Below are 20,461 nucleotides of genomic sequence, written 5' to 3' on the forward strand. Positions count from 1 at the left end.
TATAATCAAACAATTTTCAACTAAAATCAAACAATTTTCACAATTTTCAACTATAATCAAACAATTTTCAACTAAAATCAAACAATTTTCACAATTTTCAACTATAATCCAACAATTTTCAACTATAATCAAACAATTTTCAACTAAAATCAAACAATTTTCACAATTTTCAACTATAATCAAACAATTTTCAACTATAATCAAACAATTTTCACAATTTTCAACTATAATCAAACAATTTTCAACTAAAATCAAACAGTTTAAACTGTAATCAAACAATTTAAACTATAATCAAACAATTTTCAACTATAATCAAACTATTTTCAACTATAATCAAACAATTTTCAACTATAATCCAACAATTTAAACTGTAATCAAACAATTTTCAACTATAATCCAACAATTTTCAACTATAATCAAACAATTTAAACTGTAATCAAACAATTTTCAACTATAATCAAACAATTTTCAACTATAATCAAACAATTTTCAACTATAATCAAACAATTTTCAACTATAATCAAACAATTTAAACTAAAAATCAAACAATTTTCAACTATAATCCAACAATTTTCAACTATAATCAAACAATTTTCAACTATAATCAAACAATTTTCAACTATAATCAAACAATTTTCAACTATAATCAAACAATTTTTAACTATAATCAAACAATTTTCAACTATAATCCAACAATTTTCAACTATAATCAAACAATTTTCAACTATAATCAAACAATTTTCAACTATAATCAAACAATTTAAACTAAAAATCAAACAATTTTCAACTATAATCAAACAATTTTCAACTATAATCAAACAATTTTCAACTATAATCAAACAATTTTCAACTATAATCAAACAATTTAAACTAAAAATCAAACAATTTTCAACTATAATCCAACAATTTTCAACTATAATCAAACAATTTTTAACTATAATCAAACAATTTTCAACTATAATCCAACAATTTTCAACTATAATCAAACAATTTTCAACTATAATCAAACAATTTTCAACTATAATCAAACAATTTTCAACTATAATCAAACAATTTTCAACTATAATCAAACAATTTAAACTAAAAATCAAACAATTTTCAACTATAATCAAACAATTTTCAACTATAATCAAACAATTTTCAACTATAATCAAACAATTTTCAACTATAATCAAACAATTTTCAACTATAATCAAACAATTTAAACTAAAAATCAAACAATTTTCAACTATAATCAAACAATTTTCAACTATAATCAAACAATTTTCAACTATAATCCAACAATTTTCAACTATAATCAAACAATTTTCAACTATAATCAAACAATTTAAACTAAGAATCAAACAATTTTCAACTATAATCAAACAATTTAAACTAAAAATCAAACAATTTTTAACTATAATCCAACAATTTTCAACTATAATCCAACAATTTTCAACTATAATCAAACAATTTTCAACTATAATCAAACAATTTTCAACTATAATCAAACAATTTAAACTATAATCAAACAATTTTCAACTATAATCAAACAATTTTCAACTATAATCAAACAATTTTCAACTATAATCCAACAATTTAAACTGTAATCAAACAATTTTCAACTATAATCCAACAATTTTCAACTATAATCAAACAATTTAAACTGTAATCAAACAATTTTCAACTATAATCCAACAATTTTCAACTATAATCAAACAATTTAAACTGTAATCAAACAATTTTCAACTATAATCCAACAATTTTCAACTATAATCAAACAATTTTCAACTAAAATCAAACAATTTTCACAATTTTCAACTATAATCCAACAATTTTCAACTATAATCAAACAATTTTCAACTAAAATCAAACAATTTTCACAATTTTCAACTATAATCAAACAATTTTCAACTATAATCAAACAATTTTCACAATTTTCAACTATAATCAAACAATTTTCAACTAAAATCAAACAATTTTCACAATTTTCAACTATAATCAAACAATTTTCAACTATAATCAAACAATTTTCACAATTTTCAACTATAATCAAACAATTTTCAACTAAAATCAAACAGTTTAAACTGTAATCAAACAATTTAAACTATAATCAAACAATTTTCAACTATAATCCAACAATTTTCAACTATAATCAAACAATTTAAACTATAATCAAACAATTTTCAACTATAATCAAACTATTTTCAACTATAATCAAACAATTTTCAACTATAATCCAACAATTTAAACTGTAATCAAACAATTTTCAACTATAATCCAACAATTTTCAACTATAATCAAACAATTTAAACTGTAATCAAACAATTTTCAACTATAATCAAACAATTTTCAACTATAATCAAACAATTTTCAACTATAATCAAACAATTTAAACTAAAAATCAAACAATTTTCAACTATAATCCAACAATTTTCAACTATAATCAAACAATTTTCAACTATAATCAAACAATTTTCAACTATAATCAAACAATTTTCAACTATAATCAAACAATTTTTAACTATAATCAAACAATTTTCAACTATAATCCAACAATTTTCAACTATAATCAAACAATTTTCAACTATAATCAAACAATTTTCAACTATAATCAAACAATTTTCAACTATAATCAAACAATTTAAACTAAAAATCAAACAATTTTCAACTATAATCAAACAATTTTCAACTATAATCAAACAATTTTCAACTATAATCAAACAATTTTCAACTATAATCAAACAATTTAAACTAAAAATCAAACAATTTTCAACTATAATCCAACAATTTTCAACTATAATCAAACAATTTTTAACTATAATCAAACAATTTTCAACTAAAATCAAACAATTTTCACAATTTTCAACTATAATCCAACAATTTTCAACTATAATCAAACAATTTTCAACTAAAATCAAACAATTTTCACAATTTTCAACTATAATCCAACAATTTTCAACTATAATCAAACAATTTTCAACTAAAATCAAACAGTTTAAACTGTAATCAAACAATTTAAACTATAATCAAACAATTTTCAACTATAATCCAACAATTTTCAACTATAATCAAACAATTTAAACTATAATCAAACAATTTTCAACTATAATCAAACAATTTTCAACTATAATCAAACAATTTTCAACTATAATCCAACAATTTAAACTGTAATCAAACAATTTTCAACTATAATCCAACAATTTTCAACTATAATCAAACAATTTAAACTGTAATCAAACAATTTTCAACTATAATCCAACAATTTTCAACTATAATCAAACAATTTAAACTGTAATCAAACAATTTTCAACTATAATCAAACAATTTTCACAATTTTCAACTATAATCAAACAATTTTCAACTAAAATCAAACAATTTTCACAATTTTCAACTATAATCCAACAATTTTCAACTATAATCAAACAATTTTCAACTAAAATCAAACAATTTTCACAATTTTCAACTATAATCAAACAATTTTCAACTATAATCAAACAATTTTCACAATTTTCAACTATAATCAAACAATTTTCAACTAAAATCAAACAGTTTAAACTGTAATCAAACAATTTAAACTATAATCAAACAATTTTCAACTATAATCAAACTATTTTCAACTATAATCAAACAATTTTCAACTATAATCCAACAATTTAAACTGTAATCAAACAATTTTCAACTATAATCCAACAATTTTCAACTATAATCAAACAATTTAAACTGTAATCAAACAATTTTCAACTATAATCAAACAATTTTCAACTATAATCAAACAATTTTCAACTATAATCAAACAATTTTCAACTATAATCAAACAATTTAAACTAAAAATCAAACAATTTTCAACTATAATCCAACAATTTTCAACTATAATCAAACAATTTTCAACTATAATCAAACAATTTTCAACTATAATCAAACAATTTTTAACTATAATCAAACAATTTTCAACTATAATCCAACAATTTTCAACTATAATCAAACAATTTTCAACTATAATCAAACAATTTTCAACTATAATCAAACAATTTAAACTAAAAATCAAACAATTTTCAACTATAATCAAACAATTTTCAACTATAATCAAACAATTTTCAACTATAATCAAACAATTTTCAACTATAATCAAACAATTTAAACTAAAAATCAAACAATTTTCAACTATAATCCAACAATTTTCAACTATAATCAAACAATTTTTAACTATAATCAAACAATTTTCAACTATAATCCAACAATTTTCAACTATAATCAAACAATTTTCAACTATAATCAAACAATTTTCAACTATAATCAAACAATTTTCAACTATAATCAAACAATTTTCAACTATAATCAAACAATTTAAACTAAAAATCAAACAATTTTCAACTATAATCAAACAATTTTCAACTATAATCAAACAATTTTCAACTATAATCAAACAATTTTCAACTATAATCAAACAATTTTCAACTATAATCAAACAATTTAAACTAAAAATCAAACAATTTTCAACTATAATCAAACAATTTTCAACTATAATCAAACAATTTTCAACTATAATCCAACAATTTTCAACTATAATCAAACAATTTTCAACTATAATCAAACAATTTAAACTAAGAATCAAACAATTTTCAACTATAATCAAACAATTTAAACTAAAAATCAAACAATTTTTAACTATAATCCAACAATTTTCAACTATAATCCAACAATTTTCAACTATAATCAAACAATTTTCAACTATAATCAAACAATTTTCAACTATAATCAAACAATTTAAACTATAATCAAACAATTTTCAACTATAATCAAACAATTTTCAACTATAATCAAACAATTTTCAACTATAATCCAACAATTTAAACTGTAATCAAACAATTTTCAACTATAATCCAACAATTTTCAACTATAATCAAACAATTTAAACTGTAATCAAACAATTTTCAACTATAATCCAACAATTTTCAACTATAATCAAACAATTTAAACTGTAATCAAACAATTTTCAACTATAATCCAACAATTTTCAACTATAATCAAACAATTTTCAACTAAAATCAAACAATTTTCACAATTTTCAACTATAATCCAACAATTTTCAACTATAATCAAACAATTTTCAACTAAAATCAAACAATTTTCACAATTTTCAACTATAATCAAACAATTTTCAACTATAATCAAACAATTTTCACAATTTTCAACTATAATCAAACAATTTTCAACTAAAATCAAACAATTTTCACAATTTTCAACTATAATCAAACAATTTTCAACTATAATCAAACAATTTTCACAATTTTCAACTATAATCAAACAATTTTCAACTAAAATCAAACAGTTTAAACTGTAATCAAACAATTTAAACTATAATCAAACAATTTTCAACTATAATCCAACAATTTTCAACTATAATCAAACAATTTAAACTATAATCAAACAATTTTCAACTATAATCAAACTATTTTCAACTATAATCAAACAATTTTCAACTATAATCCAACAATTTAAACTGTAATCAAACAATTTTCAACTATAATCCAACAATTTTCAACTATAATCAAACAATTTAAACTGTAATCAAACAATTTTCAACTATAATCAAACAATTTTCAACTATAATCAAACAATTTTCAACTATAATCAAACAATTTAAACTAAAAATCAAACAATTTTCAACTATAATCCAACAATTTTCAACTATAATCAAACAATTTTCAACTATAATCAAACAATTTTCAACTATAATCAAACAATTTTCAACTATAATCAAACAATTTTTAACTATAATCAAACAATTTTCAACTATAATCCAACAATTTTCAACTATAATCAAACAATTTTCAACTATAATCAAACAATTTTCAACTATAATCAAACAATTTTCAACTATAATCAAACAATTTTCAACTATAATCAAACAATTTAAACTAAAAATCAAACAATTTTCAACTATAATCAAACAATTTTCAACTATAATCAAACAATTTTCAACTATAATCAAACAATTTTCAACTATAATCCAACAATTTAAACTGTAATCAAACAATTTTCAACTATAATCCAACAATTTTCAACTATAATCAAACAATTTTTAACTATAATCAAACAATTTTCAACTAAAATCAAACAATTTTCACAATTTTCAACTATAATCCAACAATTTTCAACTATAATCAAACAATTTTCAACTAAAATCAAACAATTTTCACAATTTTCAACTATAATCCAACAATTTTCAACTATAATCAAACAATTTTCAACTAAAATCAAACAGTTTAAACTGTAATCAAACAATTTAAACTATAATCAAACAATTTTCAACTATAATCCAACAATTTTCAACTATAATCAAACAATTTAAACTATAATCAAACAATTTTCAACTATAATCAAACAATTTTCAACTATAATCAAACAATTTTCAACTATAATCCAACAATTTAAACTGTAATCAAACAATTTTCAACTATAATCCAACAATTTTCAACTATAATCCAACAATTTTCAACTATAATCAAACAATTTAAACTGTAATCAAACAATTTTCAACTATAATCCAACAATTTTCAACTATAATCAAACAATTTAAACTGTAATCAAACAATTTTCAACTATAATCAAACAATTTTCACAATTTTCAACTATAATCAAACAATTTTCAACTAAAATCAAACAATTTTCACAATTTTCAACTATAATCCAACAATTTTCAACTAAAATCAAACAATTTTCACAATTTTCAACTATAATCAAACAATTTTCAACTATAATCAAACAATTTTCACAATTTTCAACTATAATCAAACAATTTTCAACTAAAATCAAACAGTTTAAACTGTAATCAAACAATTTAAACTATAATCAAACAATTTTCAACTATAATCCAACAATTTTCAACTATAATCAAACAATTTAAACTATAATCAAACAATTTTCAACTATAATCAAACTATTTTCAACTATAATCAAACAATTTTCAACTATAATCCAACAATTTAAACTGTAATCAAACAATTTTCAACTATAATCCAACAATTTTCAACTATAATCAAACAATTTAAACTGTAATCAAACAATTTTCAACTATAATCAAACAATTTTCAACTATAATCAAACAATTTTCAACTATAATCAAACAATTTTCAACTATAATCAAACAATTTAAACTAAAAATCAAACAATTTTCAACTGTAATCCAACAATTTTCAACTATAATCAAACAATTTTCAACTATAATCAAACAATTTTCAACTATAATCAAACAATTTTCAACTATAATCAAACAATTTTTAACTATAATCAAACAATTTTCAACTATAATCCAACAATTTTCAACTATAATCAAACAATTTTCAACTATAATCAAACAATTTTCAACTATAATCAAACAATTTAAACTAAAAATCAAACAATTTTCAACTATAATCAAACAATTTTCAACTATAATCAAACAATTTTCAACTATAATCAAACAATTTTCAACTATAATCAAACAATTTTCAACTATAATCAAACAATTTAAACTAAAAATCCAACAATTTTCAACTATAATCCAACAATTTTCAACTATAATCAAACAATTTTTAACTATAATCAAACAATTTTCAACTATAATCCAACAATTTTCAACTATAATCAAACAATTTTCAACTATAATCAAACAATTTTCAACTATAATCAAACAATTTTCAACTATAATCAAACAATTTTCAACTATAATCAAACAATTTAAACTAAAAATCCAACAATTTTCAACTATAATCAAACAATTTTCAACTATAATCAAACAATTTTCAACTATAATCCAACAATTTTCAACTATAATCAAACAATTTTCAACTATAATCAAACAATTTAAACTAAAAATCAAACAATTTTCAACTATAATCAAACAATTTAAACTAAAAATCAAACAATTTTTAACTATAATCCAACAATTTTCAACTATAATCCAACAATTTTCAACTATAATCAAACAATTTTCAACTATAATCAAACAATTTTCAACTATAATCAAACAATTTAAACTAAAAATCCAACAATTTTCAACTAGAATCCAACAATTTCCTACCATAACCAACAGATCCTCACTGGTGTCACCCTCAACATCTGACCAACGGTGAGGTCACCTGTCAGGCTCCTCGCGGCTCCTACAGAAGTTCTCTGGGCAGCAGGTGTGAGATGTCATGTGATCGCGGCCACAGACTCATCGGCAGATCTTCCATCACGTGTCTCGCCAACCGGCGCTGGTCCGGCACGACCTACTGTCGCAGTCAGTGCATGTTCCTCAGAGATGATTGACGAGGCTCTGATGTTTCCTCTCATGTTTCCATGGCGACGGCAGAGGTGCGCTGTAGAGTCCTACCGGTCCTGGCTCACGGCAGGTTCTCCTGCTCTCAGGGTCTGATGATGGACTCTCGCTGTGACTTCAGCTGCAGTCCTGGCTTCCTCCTCCAGGGACCTCCGTCTCGCATCTGTCAACACGGCGCCTCGTGGAGTGGAGACCAGCCCGTCTGCGTGGGTGAGAAGACACTTTGCTCTCGTCCGAGTCCGTCTTTGATCCGAGTCTCTCCGGCTCAGACTCGGAGCCTCCGAGGATCAAGTGTCCTCGATCCAGGATCAAGTTTGCAGAGCCTGGAAAACTCTCTGCTGTGGTGACCTGGGAGCAACCGACCGCCAGCGACACGGCAGACAAGACCCTGGAGTACGTCTGTGACTCATGTCTGTGACTCATGTCTGTGACTCATGTCTGTGACTCATGTCTGTGACTCATGTCTGTGACTCATGTCTGTGACTCATGTCTGTGTGACTCATGTCTGTGACTCATGTCTGTGACTCATGTCTATGACTCATGTCTGTGACTCATGTCTCTGTGACTCATGTCTGTGACTCATGTCTGTGACTCATGTCTGTGACTCATGTCTGTGACTCATGTCTCTGTGACTCATGTCTGTGACTCATGTCTGTGACTCATGTCTGTGACTCATGTCTGTGTGACTCATGTCTGTGACTCATGTCTGTGACTCATGTCTATGACTCATGTCTGTGACTCATGTCTCTGTGACTCATGTCTGTGACTCATGTCTGTGACTCATGTCTGTGACTCATGTCTGTGACTCATGTCTCTGTGACTCATGTCTGTGACTCATGTCTGTGACTCATGTCTGTGACTCATGTCTCTGTGACTCATGTCTGTGACTCATGTCTGTGACTCATGTCTGTGTGACTCATGTCTGTGACTCATGTCTGTGACTCATGTCTGTGACTCATGTCTGTGACTCATGTCTGTGTGACTCATGTCTGTGACTCATGTCTGTGACTCATGTCTGTGACTCATGTCTGTGACTCACGTCTGTGACTCATGTCTGTGACTCATGTCTGTGACTAATGTCTGTGACTCATGTCTGTGTGACTCATGTCTGTGACTCATGTCTGTGACTCATGTCTGTGACTCATGTCTGTGACTCACGTCTGTGACTCACGTCTGTGACTCATGTCTGTGACTCATGTCTGTGTGACTCATGTCTGTGACTCATGTCTGTGACTCATGTCTGTGACTCATGTCTGTGACTCACGTCTGTGACTCACGTCTGTGACTCATGTCTGTGACTCATGTCTGTGTGACTCATGTCTGTGACTCATGTCTGTGACTCATGTCTGTGACTCATGTCTGTGTGACTCATGTCTGTGACTCATGTCTGTGACTCATGTCTGTGACTCATGTCTGTGACTCACGTCTGTGACTCACGTCTGTGACTCATGTCTGTGACTCATGTCTGTGTGACTCATGTCTGTGACTCATGTCTGTGACTCATGTCTGTGACTCATGTCTGTGACTCACGTCTGTGACTCATGTCTGTGTGACTCATGTCTGTGACTCATGTCTGTGACTCATGTCTGTGACTCATGTCTGTGACTAATGTCTGTGTGACTCACGTCTTTGACTCATGTCTGTGACTCATGTCTGTGACTCATGTCTGTGACTCATGTCTGTGACTCATGTCTGTGACTCATGTCTCTATGACTCATGTCTGTGACTCATGTCTGTGACTCATGTCTGTGACTCATGTCTCTGTGACTCATGTCTGTGACTCATGTCTGTGACTCATGTCTGTGTGACTCATGTCTGTGACTCATGTCTGTGACTCATGTCTGTGACTCATGTCTGTGTGACTCATGTCTGTGACTCATGTCTGTGACTCATGTCTGTGACTCATGTCTGTGACTCATGTCTGTGACTAATGTCTGTGTGACTCACGTCTTTGACTCATGTCTGTGACTCATGTCTGTGACTCATGTCTGTGACTCATGTCTGTGACTCATGTCTGTGACTCATGTCTGTGACTCGTGTCTCTGACTCATGTCTGTGACTCATGTCTGTGACTCGTGTCTCTGACTCATGTCTGTGACTCATGTCTGTGACTCGTGTCTCTGACTCATGTCTGTGACTCATGTCTGTGACTCACGTCTGTGACTCACGTCTGTGACTCACGTCTGTGACTCAGGTCTGTGACTCATGTCTGTGACTCATGTCTGTGACTCATGTCTGTGACTCATGTCTCTGTGACTCACGTCTGTGACTCACGTCTGTGACTCACGTCTGTGACTCACGTCTGTGACTCACGTCTGTGACTCAGGTCTGTGACTCATGTCTGTGACTCATGTCTGTGACTCATGTCTGTGACTCATGTCTGTGACTCACGTCTGTGACTCATGTCTGTGACTCATGTCTGTGACTCATGTCTGTGACTCACGTCTGTGACTCATGTCTGTGACTCATGTCTGTGACTCATGTCTCTGTGACTCACGTCTGTGACTCACGTCTGTGACTCACGTCTGTGACTCACGTCTGTGACTCAGGTCTGTGACTCATGTCTGTGACTCATGTCTGTGACTCATGTCTGTGACTCATGTCTGTGACTCACGTCTGTGACTCATGTCTGTGACTCATGTCTGTGACTCATGTCTGTGTGACTCATGTCTGTGTGACTCACGTCTTTGACTCATGTCTGTGACTCATGTCTGTGACTCATGTCTGTGACTCATGTCTGTGACTCGTGTCTCTGACTCATGTCTGTGACTCATGTCTGTGACTCGTGTCTCTGACTCATGTCTGAGACTCATGTCTGTGACTCGTGTCTCTGACTCATGTCTGTGACTCATGTCTGTGACTCACGTCTGTGACTCACGTCTGTGACTCACGTCTGTGACTCACGTCTGTGACTCAGGTCTGTGACTCATGTCTGTGACTCATGTCTGTGACTCATGTCTGTGACTCATGTCTCTGTGACTCACGTCTGTGACTCACGTCTGTGACTCACGTCTGTGACTCACGTCTGTGACTCAGGTCTGTGACTCATGTCTGTGACTCATGTCTGTGACTCATGTCTGTGACTCATGTCTGTGACTCATGTCTGTGACTCACGTCTGTGACTCATGTCTGTGACTCATGTCTGTGACTCATGTCTGTGACTCACGTCTGTGACTCATGTCTGTGACTCATGTCTGTGACTCATGTCTCTGTGACTCACGTCTGTGACTCACGTCTGTGACTCACGTCTGTGACTCACGTCTGTGACTCACGTCTGTGACTCAGGTCTGTGACTCATGTCTGTGACTCATGTCTGTGACTCATGTCTGTGACTCATGTCTGTGACTCACGTCTGTGACTCATGTCTGTGACTCATGTCTGTGACTCATGTCTGTGACTCACGTCTGTGACTCACGTCTGTGACTCACGTCTGTGACTCACGTCTGTGACTCATGTCTGTGACTCATGTCTGTGACTCATGTCTCTGTGACTCACGTCTGTGACTCACGTCTGTGACTCACGTCTGTGACTCACGTCTGTGACTCACGTCTGTGACTCACGTCTGTGACTCACGTCTGTGACTCATGTCTGTGACTCATGTCTCTGTGACTCATGTCTCTGTGACTCATGTCTGTGACTCATGTCTGTGACTCACGTCTGTGACTCACGTCTGTGACTCATGTCTGTGACTCACGTCTGTGACTCACGTCTGTGACTCATGTCTGTGTGACTCATGTCTGTGACTCATGTCTGTGACTCATGTCTGTGACTCATGTCTGTGACTCATGTCTGTGACTCACGTCTGTGACTCACGTCTCTGACTCGTGTCTCTCTGACTCATGTCTCTGACTCGTGTCTCTGACTCGTGTCTCTCTGACTCGTGTCTCTCTGACTCGTTTCTCTGACTCGTCTCTCTGACTCGTGTCTCTGACTCGTGTCTCTCTGACTCGTTTCTCTGACTCGTGTCTCTCTGACTCATGTCTCTGACTCGTGTCTCTGACTCGTGTCTCTGACTCATGTCTCTCTGACTCGTGTCTCTGACTCGTGTCTCTCTGACTCGTGTCTCTGACTCGTGTCTCTGACGCGTGTCTCTGATTCATGTCTCTCTGACTCTTGTCTCTCTGGCTCGTGTCTCTGACTCGTGTCTCTGACTCGTGTCTCTCTGACTCGTGTCTCTGACTCGTGTCTCTCTGACTCGTGTCTCTGACTCATGTCTCTCTGACTTGTGTCTCTGACTCATGTCTCTCTGACTCATGTCTCTCTGACTCATGTCTCTCTGACTCATGTCTCTGACTCGTGTCTCTGACTCGTGTGTCTCTGACTCGTGTCTCTCTGACTCGTGTCTCTCTGACTCATGTCTCTCTGACTCATGTCTCTGACTCGTGTCTCTCTGACTCATGTCTCTCTGACTCGTGTCTCTGACTCATGTCTCTCTGACTCGTGTCTCTCTGACTCGTGTCTCTGACTCGTGTCTCTGACTCATGTCTCTCTGACTCTTGTCTCTGACTTGTGTCTCTCTGACTCGTGTCTATCTGGCTCGTGTCTCTGACTCGTGTCTCTCTGACTCGTGTCTATCTGGCTCGTGTCTCTGACTTGTGTCTCTGACTCATGTCTCTCTGACTCATGTCTCTCTGACTCATGTCTCTCTGACTCATGTCTCTGACTCGTGTCTCTGACTCGTGTGTCTCTGACTTGTGTCTCTCTGACTCGTGTCTCTCTGACTCATGTCTCTCTGACTCATGTCTCTGACTCGTGTCTCTCTGACTCGTCTCTCTGACTCGTGTCTCTGACTCATGTCTCTCTGACTCGTGTCTCTCTGACTCGTGTCTCTGACTCGTGTCTCTCTGACTCGTGTCTCTCTGACTCGTGTCTCTGACTCGTGTCTCTCTGACTCGTGTCTCTGACTCATGTCTCTCTGACTTGTGTCTCTGACTCATGTCTCTCTGACTCATGTCTCTCTGACTCATGTCTCTCTGACTCATGTCTCTGACTCGTGTCTCTGACTCGTGTCTCTCTGACTCGTGTCTCTCTGATTCATGTCTCTCTGACTCTTGTCTCTGACTCGTGTCTCTCTGACTCGTGTCTATCTGGCTCGTGTCTCTGACTCGTGTCTCTCTGACTCGTGTCTCTGACTCGTGTGTCTCTGACTCATGTCTCTCTGACTTGTGTCTCTGACTCATGTCTCTCTGACTCATGTCTCTCTGACTCATGTCTCTCTGACTCATGTCTCTGACTCGTGTCTCTGACTCGTGTTTCTCTGACTCGTGTCTCTCTGACTCGTGTCTCTCTGACTCATGTCTCTCTGACTCATGTCTCTGACTCGTGTCTCTCTGACTCATGTCTCTCTGACTCGTGTCTCTGACTCATGTCTCTCTGACTCGTGTCTCTCTGACTCGTGTCTCTGACTCGTGTCTCTGACTCATGTCTCTCTGACTCTTGTCTCTGATTCGTGTCTCTCTGACTCGTGTCTATCTGGCTCGTGTCTCTGACTTGTGTCTCTGACTCATGTCTCTCTGACTCATGTCTCTCTGACTCATGTCTCTGACTCGTGTCTCTGACTCGTGTGTCTCTGACTTGTGTCTCTCTGACTCGTGTCTCTCTGACTCATGTCTCTCTGACTCATGTCTCTGACTCGTGTCTCTCTGACTCGTCTCTCTGACTCGTGTCTCTGACTCATGTCTCTCTGACTCGTGTCTCTCTGACTCGTGTCTCTGACTCGTGTCTCTCTGACTCGTGTCTCTCTGACTCGTGTCTCTGACTCGTGTCTCTCTGACTCGTGTCTCTGACTCATGTCTCTCTGACTTGTGTCTCTGACTCATGTCTCTCTGACTCATGTCTCTCTGACTCATGTCTCTGACTCGTGTCTCTGACTCGTGTCTCTCTGACTCGTGTCTCTCTGATTCATGTCTCTCTGACTCTTGTCTCTGACTCGTGTCTCTCTGACTCGTGTCTATCTGGCTCGTGTCTCTGACTCGTGTGTCTCTGACTCGTGTCTCTGACTCTAGTGTCTCTGACTCGTGTCTCTGACTCGTGTCTCTGACTCGTGTCTCTGACTCGTGTCTCTGACTCTAGTGTCTCTGACTCGTGTGTCTGACTCGTGTCTCTGACTCGTGTCTCTGACTCGTGTCTCTGACTCTAGTGTCTCTCTGACTCATGTCTCTCTGACTCATGTGTCTCTGACTCGTGTCTCTGACTCGTGTCTCTGACTCGTGTCTCTGACTCGTGTCTCTGACTCATGTCTCTGACTCGTGTCTCTGACTCGTGTCTCTGACTCGTGTCTCTGACTCATGTCTCTGACTCGTGTCTCTGACTCGTGTCTCTGACTCATGTCTCTGACTCGTGTCTCTGACTCGTGTCTCTGACTCGTGTCTCTGACTCATGTCTCTGACTCGTGTCTCTGACTCATGTCTCTGACTCGTGTCTCTGACTCGTGTCTCTGACTCGTGTCTCTCTGACTCATGTGTCTCTGACTCGTGTGTCTCTGACTCATGTCTCTCTGACTTGTGTCTCTGACTCATGTCTCTCTGACTCATGTCTCTCTGACTCATGTCTCTCTGACTCATGTCTCTGACTCGTGTCTCTGACTCGTGTCTCTCTGACTCGTGTCTCTCTGATTCATGTCTCTCTGACTCTTGTCTCTGACTCGTGTCTCTCTGACTCGTGTCTATCTGGCTCGTGTCTCTCTGACTCGTCCCTCTGACTCATGTCTCTCTGACTCGTGTCTCTGACTCATGTCTCTCTGACTCGTGTCTCTGACTCGTGCCTCTGACTCATGTCTCTCTGACTCGTGTCTCTGACTCATGTCTCTCTGACTCGTGTCTCTGACTCGTGTCTCTCTGACTCATGTCTCTCTGACTCGTGTCTCTCTGACTCATGTGTCTCTGACTCGTGTCTCTGACTCGTGTCTCTGACTCTAGTGTCTCTGACTCGTGTCTCTGACTCGTGTCTCTGACTCGTGTCTCTCTGACTCATGTCTCTCTGACTCGTGTCTCTCTGACTCATGTCTCTCTGACTCGTGTCTCTCTGACTCATGTGTCTCTGACTCGTGTCTCTGACTCATGTCTCTGACTCGTGTCTCTGACTCATGTCTCTGACTCGTGTCTCTGACTCGTGTCTCTGACTCATGTCTCTGACTCGTGTCTCTGACTCGTGTCTCTGACTCGTGTCTCTGACTCATGTCTCTGACTCGTGTCTCTGACTCATGTCTCTGACTCGTGTCTCTGACTCGTGTCTCTGACTCGTGTCTCTCTGACTCATGTGTCTCTGACTCGTGTCTCTGACTCGTGTCTCTGACTCGTGTCTCTGACTCATGTCTCTGACTCGTGTCTCTGACTCGTGTCTCTGACTCGTGTCTCTGACTCGTGTCTCTGACTCGTGTCTCTGACTCTGACTCGTGTCTCTGACTCGTGTCTCTGACTCTGACTCGTGTCTCTGACTCTAGTGTCTCTGACTCGTGTCTCTGACTCTAGTGTCTCTGACTCGTGTCTCTGACTCGTGTCTCTGACTCGTGTCTCTGACTCGTGTCTCTGACTCGTGTCTCTGACTCTAGTGTCTCTGACTCGTGTCTCTGACTCATGTCTCTGACTCGTGTCTCTGACTCATGTCTCTGACTCGTGTCTCTGACTCGTGTCTCTGACTCGTGTCTCTGACTCGTGTCTCTGACTCGTGTCTCTGACTCATGTCTCTGACTCGTGTCTCTGACTCATGTCTCTGACTCGTGTCTCTGACTCGTGTCTCTCTGACTCATGTGTCTCTGACTCGTGTCTCTGACTCGTGTCTCTGACTCGTGTCTCTGACTCATGTCTCTGACTCTAGTGTCTCTGACTCGTGTCTCTGACTCATGTCTCTGACTCGTGTCTCTGACTCATGTCTCTGACTCGTGTCTCTGACTCGTGTCTCTGACTCGTGTCTCTGACTCGTGTCTCTGACTCGTGTCTCTGACTCGTGTCTCTGACTCATGTCTCTGACTCGTGTCTCTGACTCATGTCTCTGACTCGTGTCTCTGACTCGTGTCTCTCTGACTCATGTGTCTCTGACTCGTGTCTCTGACTCGTGTCTCTGACTCGTGTCTCTGACTCATGTCTCTGACTCGTGTCTCTGACTCGTGTCTCTGACTCATGTCTCTGACTCGTGTCTCTGACTCATGTCTCTGACTCGTGTCTCTGACTCGTGTCTCTGACTCTAGTGTCTCTGACTCGTGTCTCTGACTCGTGTCTCTGACTCATGTCTCTCTGACTCATGTCTCTCTGACTCGTGTCTCTCTGACTCATGTCTCTCTGACTCGTGTCTCTCTGACTCATGTGTCTCTGACTCGTGTCTCTGACTCATGTCTCTGACTCGTGTCTCTGACTCATGTCTCTGACTCGTGTCTCTGACTCGTGTCTCTGACTCGTGTCTCTGACTCGTGTCTCTGACTCGTGTCTCTGACTCGTGTCTCTGACTCGTGTCTCTGACTCGTGTCTCTGACTCATGTCTCTGACTCGTGTCTCTGACTCGTGTCTCTGACTCGTGTCTCTCTGACTCATGTGTCTCTGACTCGTGTCTCTGACTCGTGTCTCTGACTCGTGTCTCTGACTCGTGTCTCTGACTCGTGTCTCTGACTCGTGTCTCTGACTCGTGTCTCTGACTCTGACTCGTGTCTCTGACTCGTGTCTCTGACTCTGACTCGTGTCTCTGACTCTAGTGTCTCTGACTCGTGTCTCTGACTCGTGTCTCTGACTCGTGTCTCTGACTCGTGTCTCTGACTCTAGTGTCTCTGACTCGTGTCTCTGACTCATGTCTCTGACTCGTGTCTCTGACTCATGTCTCTGACTCGTGTCTCTGACTCGTGTCTCTGACTCATGTCTCTGACTCGTGTCTCTGACTCGTGTCTCTGACTCGTGTCTCTGACTCGTGTCTCTGACTCATGTCTCTGACTCGTGTCTCTGACTCGTGTCTCTGACTCGTGTCTCTGACTCGTGTCTCTCTGACTCATGTGTCTCTGACTCGTGTCTCTGACTCGTGTCTCTGACTCGTGTCTCTGACTCATGTCTCTGACTCGTGTCTCTGACTCTAGTGTCTCTGACTCGTGTCTCTGACTCGTGTCTCTGACTCGTGTTTCTGACTCGTGTCTCTGACTCGTGTCTCTGACTCTAGTGTCTCTGACTCGTGTCTCTGACTCATGTCTCTGACTCGTGTCTCTGACTCATGTCTCTGACTCGTGTCTCTGACTCATGTCTCTGACTCGTGTCTCTGACTCGTGTCTCTGACTCATGTCTCTGACTCGTGTCTCTGACTCGTGTCTCTGACTCGTGTCTCTCTGACTCATGTCTCTCTGACTCATGTCTCTCTGACTCATGTCTCTGACTCGTGTCTCTGACTCGTGTCTCTCTGACTCGTGTCTCTCTGATTCATGTCTCTCTGACTCTTGTCTCTGACTCGTGTCTCTCTGACTCTTGTCTCTGACTCGTGTCTCTCTGACTCGTCCCTCTGACTCATGTCTCTCTGACTCGTGTCTCTGACTCATGTCTCTCTGACTCGTGTCTCTGACTCGTGCCTCTGACTCATGTCTCTCTGACTCGTGTCTCTGACTCATGTCTCTCTGACTCGTGTCTCTGACTCGTGTCTCTCTGACTCATGTCTCTCTGACTCGTGTCTCTCTGACTCATGTGTCTCTGACTCGTGTCTCTGACTCGTGTCTCTGACTCTAGTGTCTCTGACTCGTGTCTCTGACTCGTGTCTCTGACTCGTGTCTCTCTGACTCATGTCTCTCTGACTCGTGTCTCTCTGACTCATGTCTCTCTGACTCGTGTCTCTCTGACTCATGTGTCTCTGACTCGTGTCTCTGACTCATGTCTCTGACTCGTGTCTCTGACTCATGTCTCTGACTCGTGTCTCTGACTCGTGTCTCTGACTCATGTCTCTGACTCGTGTCTCTGACTCGTGTCTCTGACTCGTGTCTCTGACTCGTGTCTCTGACTCGTGTCTCTGACTCGTGTCTCTGACTCGTGTCTCTGACTCGTGTCTCTGACTCGTGTCTCTGACTCGTGTCTCTCTGACTCATGTGTCTCTGACTCGTGTCTCTGACTCGTGTCTCTGACTCGTGTCTCTGACTCGTGTCTCTGACTCATGTCTCTGACTCGTGTCTCTGACTCGTGTCTCTGACTCGTGTCTCTGACTCGTGTCTCTGACTCGTGTCTCTGACTCGTGTCTCTGACTCGTGTCTCTGACTCTGACTCGTGTCTCTGACTCGTGTCTCTGACTCTGACTCGTGTCTCTGACTCTAGTGTCTCTGACTCGTGTCTCTGACTCGTGTCTCTGACTCGTGTCTCTGACTCGTGTCTCTGACTCGTGTCTCTGACTCTAGTGTCTCTGACTCGTGTCTCTGACTCATGTCTCTGACTCGTGTCTCTGACTCATGTCTCTGACTCGTGTCTCTGACTCGTGTCTCTGACTCATGTCTCTGACTCGTGTCTCTGACTCGTGTCTCTGACTCGTGTCTCTGACTCATGTCTCTGACTCGTGTCTCTGACTCATGTCTCTGACTCGTGTCTCTGACTCGTGTCTCTCTGACTCATGTGTCTCTGACTCGTGTCTCTGACTCGTGTCTCTGACTCGTGTCTCTGACTCGTGTCTCTGACTCATGTCTCTGACTCGTGTCTCTGACTCGTGTCTCTGACTCATGTCTCTGACTCATGTGTCTCTGACTCGTGTCTCTGACTCGTGTCTCTGACTCATGTCTCTGACTCGTGTCTCTGACTCGTGTCTCTGACTCTAGTGTCTCTGACTCTAGTGTCTCTGACTCGTGTCTCTGACTCGTGTCTCTGACTCGTGTCTCTGACTCGTGTCTCTGACTCGTGTCTCTGACTCTAGTGTCTCTGACTCGTGTCTCTGACTCGTGTCTCTGACTCTGACTCGTGTCTCTGACTCTAGTGTCTCTGACTCTAGTGTCTCTGACTCGTGTCTCTGACTCGTGTCTCTGACTCGTGTCTCTGACTCGTGTCTCTGACTCGTGTCTCTGACTCGTGTCTCTGACTCGTGTCTCTGACTCGTGTCTCTGACTCTAGTGTCTCTGACTCGTGTGTCTGACTCGTGTCTCTGACTCGTGTCTCTGACTCGTGTCTCTGACTCGTGTCTCTGACTCGTGTCTCTGACTCGTGTCTCTGACTCGTGTCTCTGACTCTAGTGTCTCTGACTCGTGTCTCTGACTCTAGTGTCTCTGACTCGTGTCTCTGACTCGTGTCTCTGACTCGTGTCTCTGACTCGTGTCTCTGACTCATGTGTCTCTGACTCGTGTCTCTGACTCGTGTCTCTGACTCGTGTCTCTGACTAGTGTCTCTGACTCGTGTCTCTGACTCGTGTCTCTGACTCGTGTCTCTGACTCGTGTCTCTGACTCGTGTCTCTGACTCGTGTCTCTGACTCGTGTCTCTGACTCGTGTCTCTGACTCTAGTGTCTCTGACTCTAGTGTCTCTGACTCTAGTGTCTCTGACTCGTGTCTCTGACTCGTGTCTCTGACTCGTGTCTCTGACTCGTGTCTCTGACTCGTGTCTCTGACTCTAGTGTCTCTGACTCGTGTCTCTGACTCGTGTCTCTGACTCTGACTCGTGTCTCTGACTCTAGTGTCTCTGACTCGTGTCTCTGACTCGTGTCTCTGACTCGTGTCTCTGACTCGTGTCTCTGACTCTAGTGTCTCTGACTCGTGTGTCTGACTCGTGTCTCTGACTCGTGTCTCTGACTCGTGTCTCTGACTCGTGTCTCTGACTCGTGTCTCTGACTCGTGTCTCTGACTCGTGTCTCTGACTCTAGTGTCTCTGACTCGTGTCTCTGACTCGTGTCTCTGACTCGTGTCTCTGACTCGTGTCTCTGACTCGTGTCTCTGACTCATGTGTCTCTGACTCGTGTCTCTGACTCGTGTCTCTGACTCGTGTCTCTGACTCGTGTCTCTGACTCGTGTCTCTGACTCGTGTCTCTGACTCTAGTGTCTCTGACTCGTGTCTCTGACTCGTGTCTCTGACTCGTGTCTCTGACTCTAGTGTCTCTGACTCGTGTCTCTGACTCGTGTCTCTGACTCGTGTCTCTGACTCGTGTCTCTGACTCGTGTCTCTGACTCGTGTCTCTGACTCTAGTGTCTCTGACTCGTGTCTCTGACTCATGTGTCTCTGACTCGTGTCTCTGACTCGTGTCTCTGACTCGTGTC

The 20,461-nt window shown here is 38.5% G+C and overlaps 1 protein-coding gene across 1 annotated transcript in view; it reads left to right on the forward strand.

Annotated features, from left to right (window-relative positions):
• Window positions 1-20,461, forward strand: part of srpx2 (sushi-repeat containing protein X-linked 2) — a 40,613-nt gene that overhangs the window by 7,930 nt on the left and 12,222 nt on the right. Inside the window, exons 3-5 of the mRNA XM_087798584.1 lie at window positions 8,057-8,245; window positions 8,318-8,494; window positions 8,554-8,677. Coding sequence (XP_087654710.1) covers window positions 8,057-8,245; window positions 8,318-8,494; window positions 8,554-8,677 — 490 coding nt within the window. The remainder of the gene's footprint in view (window positions 1-8,056; window positions 8,246-8,317; window positions 8,495-8,553; window positions 8,678-20,461) is intronic.

This window comes from Callionymus lyra, chromosome 9 (genome assembly GCF_982586985.1).
Source record: "Callionymus lyra chromosome 9, fCalLyr1.hap1.1, whole genome shotgun sequence".
Classification (NCBI taxonomy): Eukaryota; Metazoa; Chordata; class Actinopteri; order Syngnathiformes; family Callionymidae; genus Callionymus; species Callionymus lyra.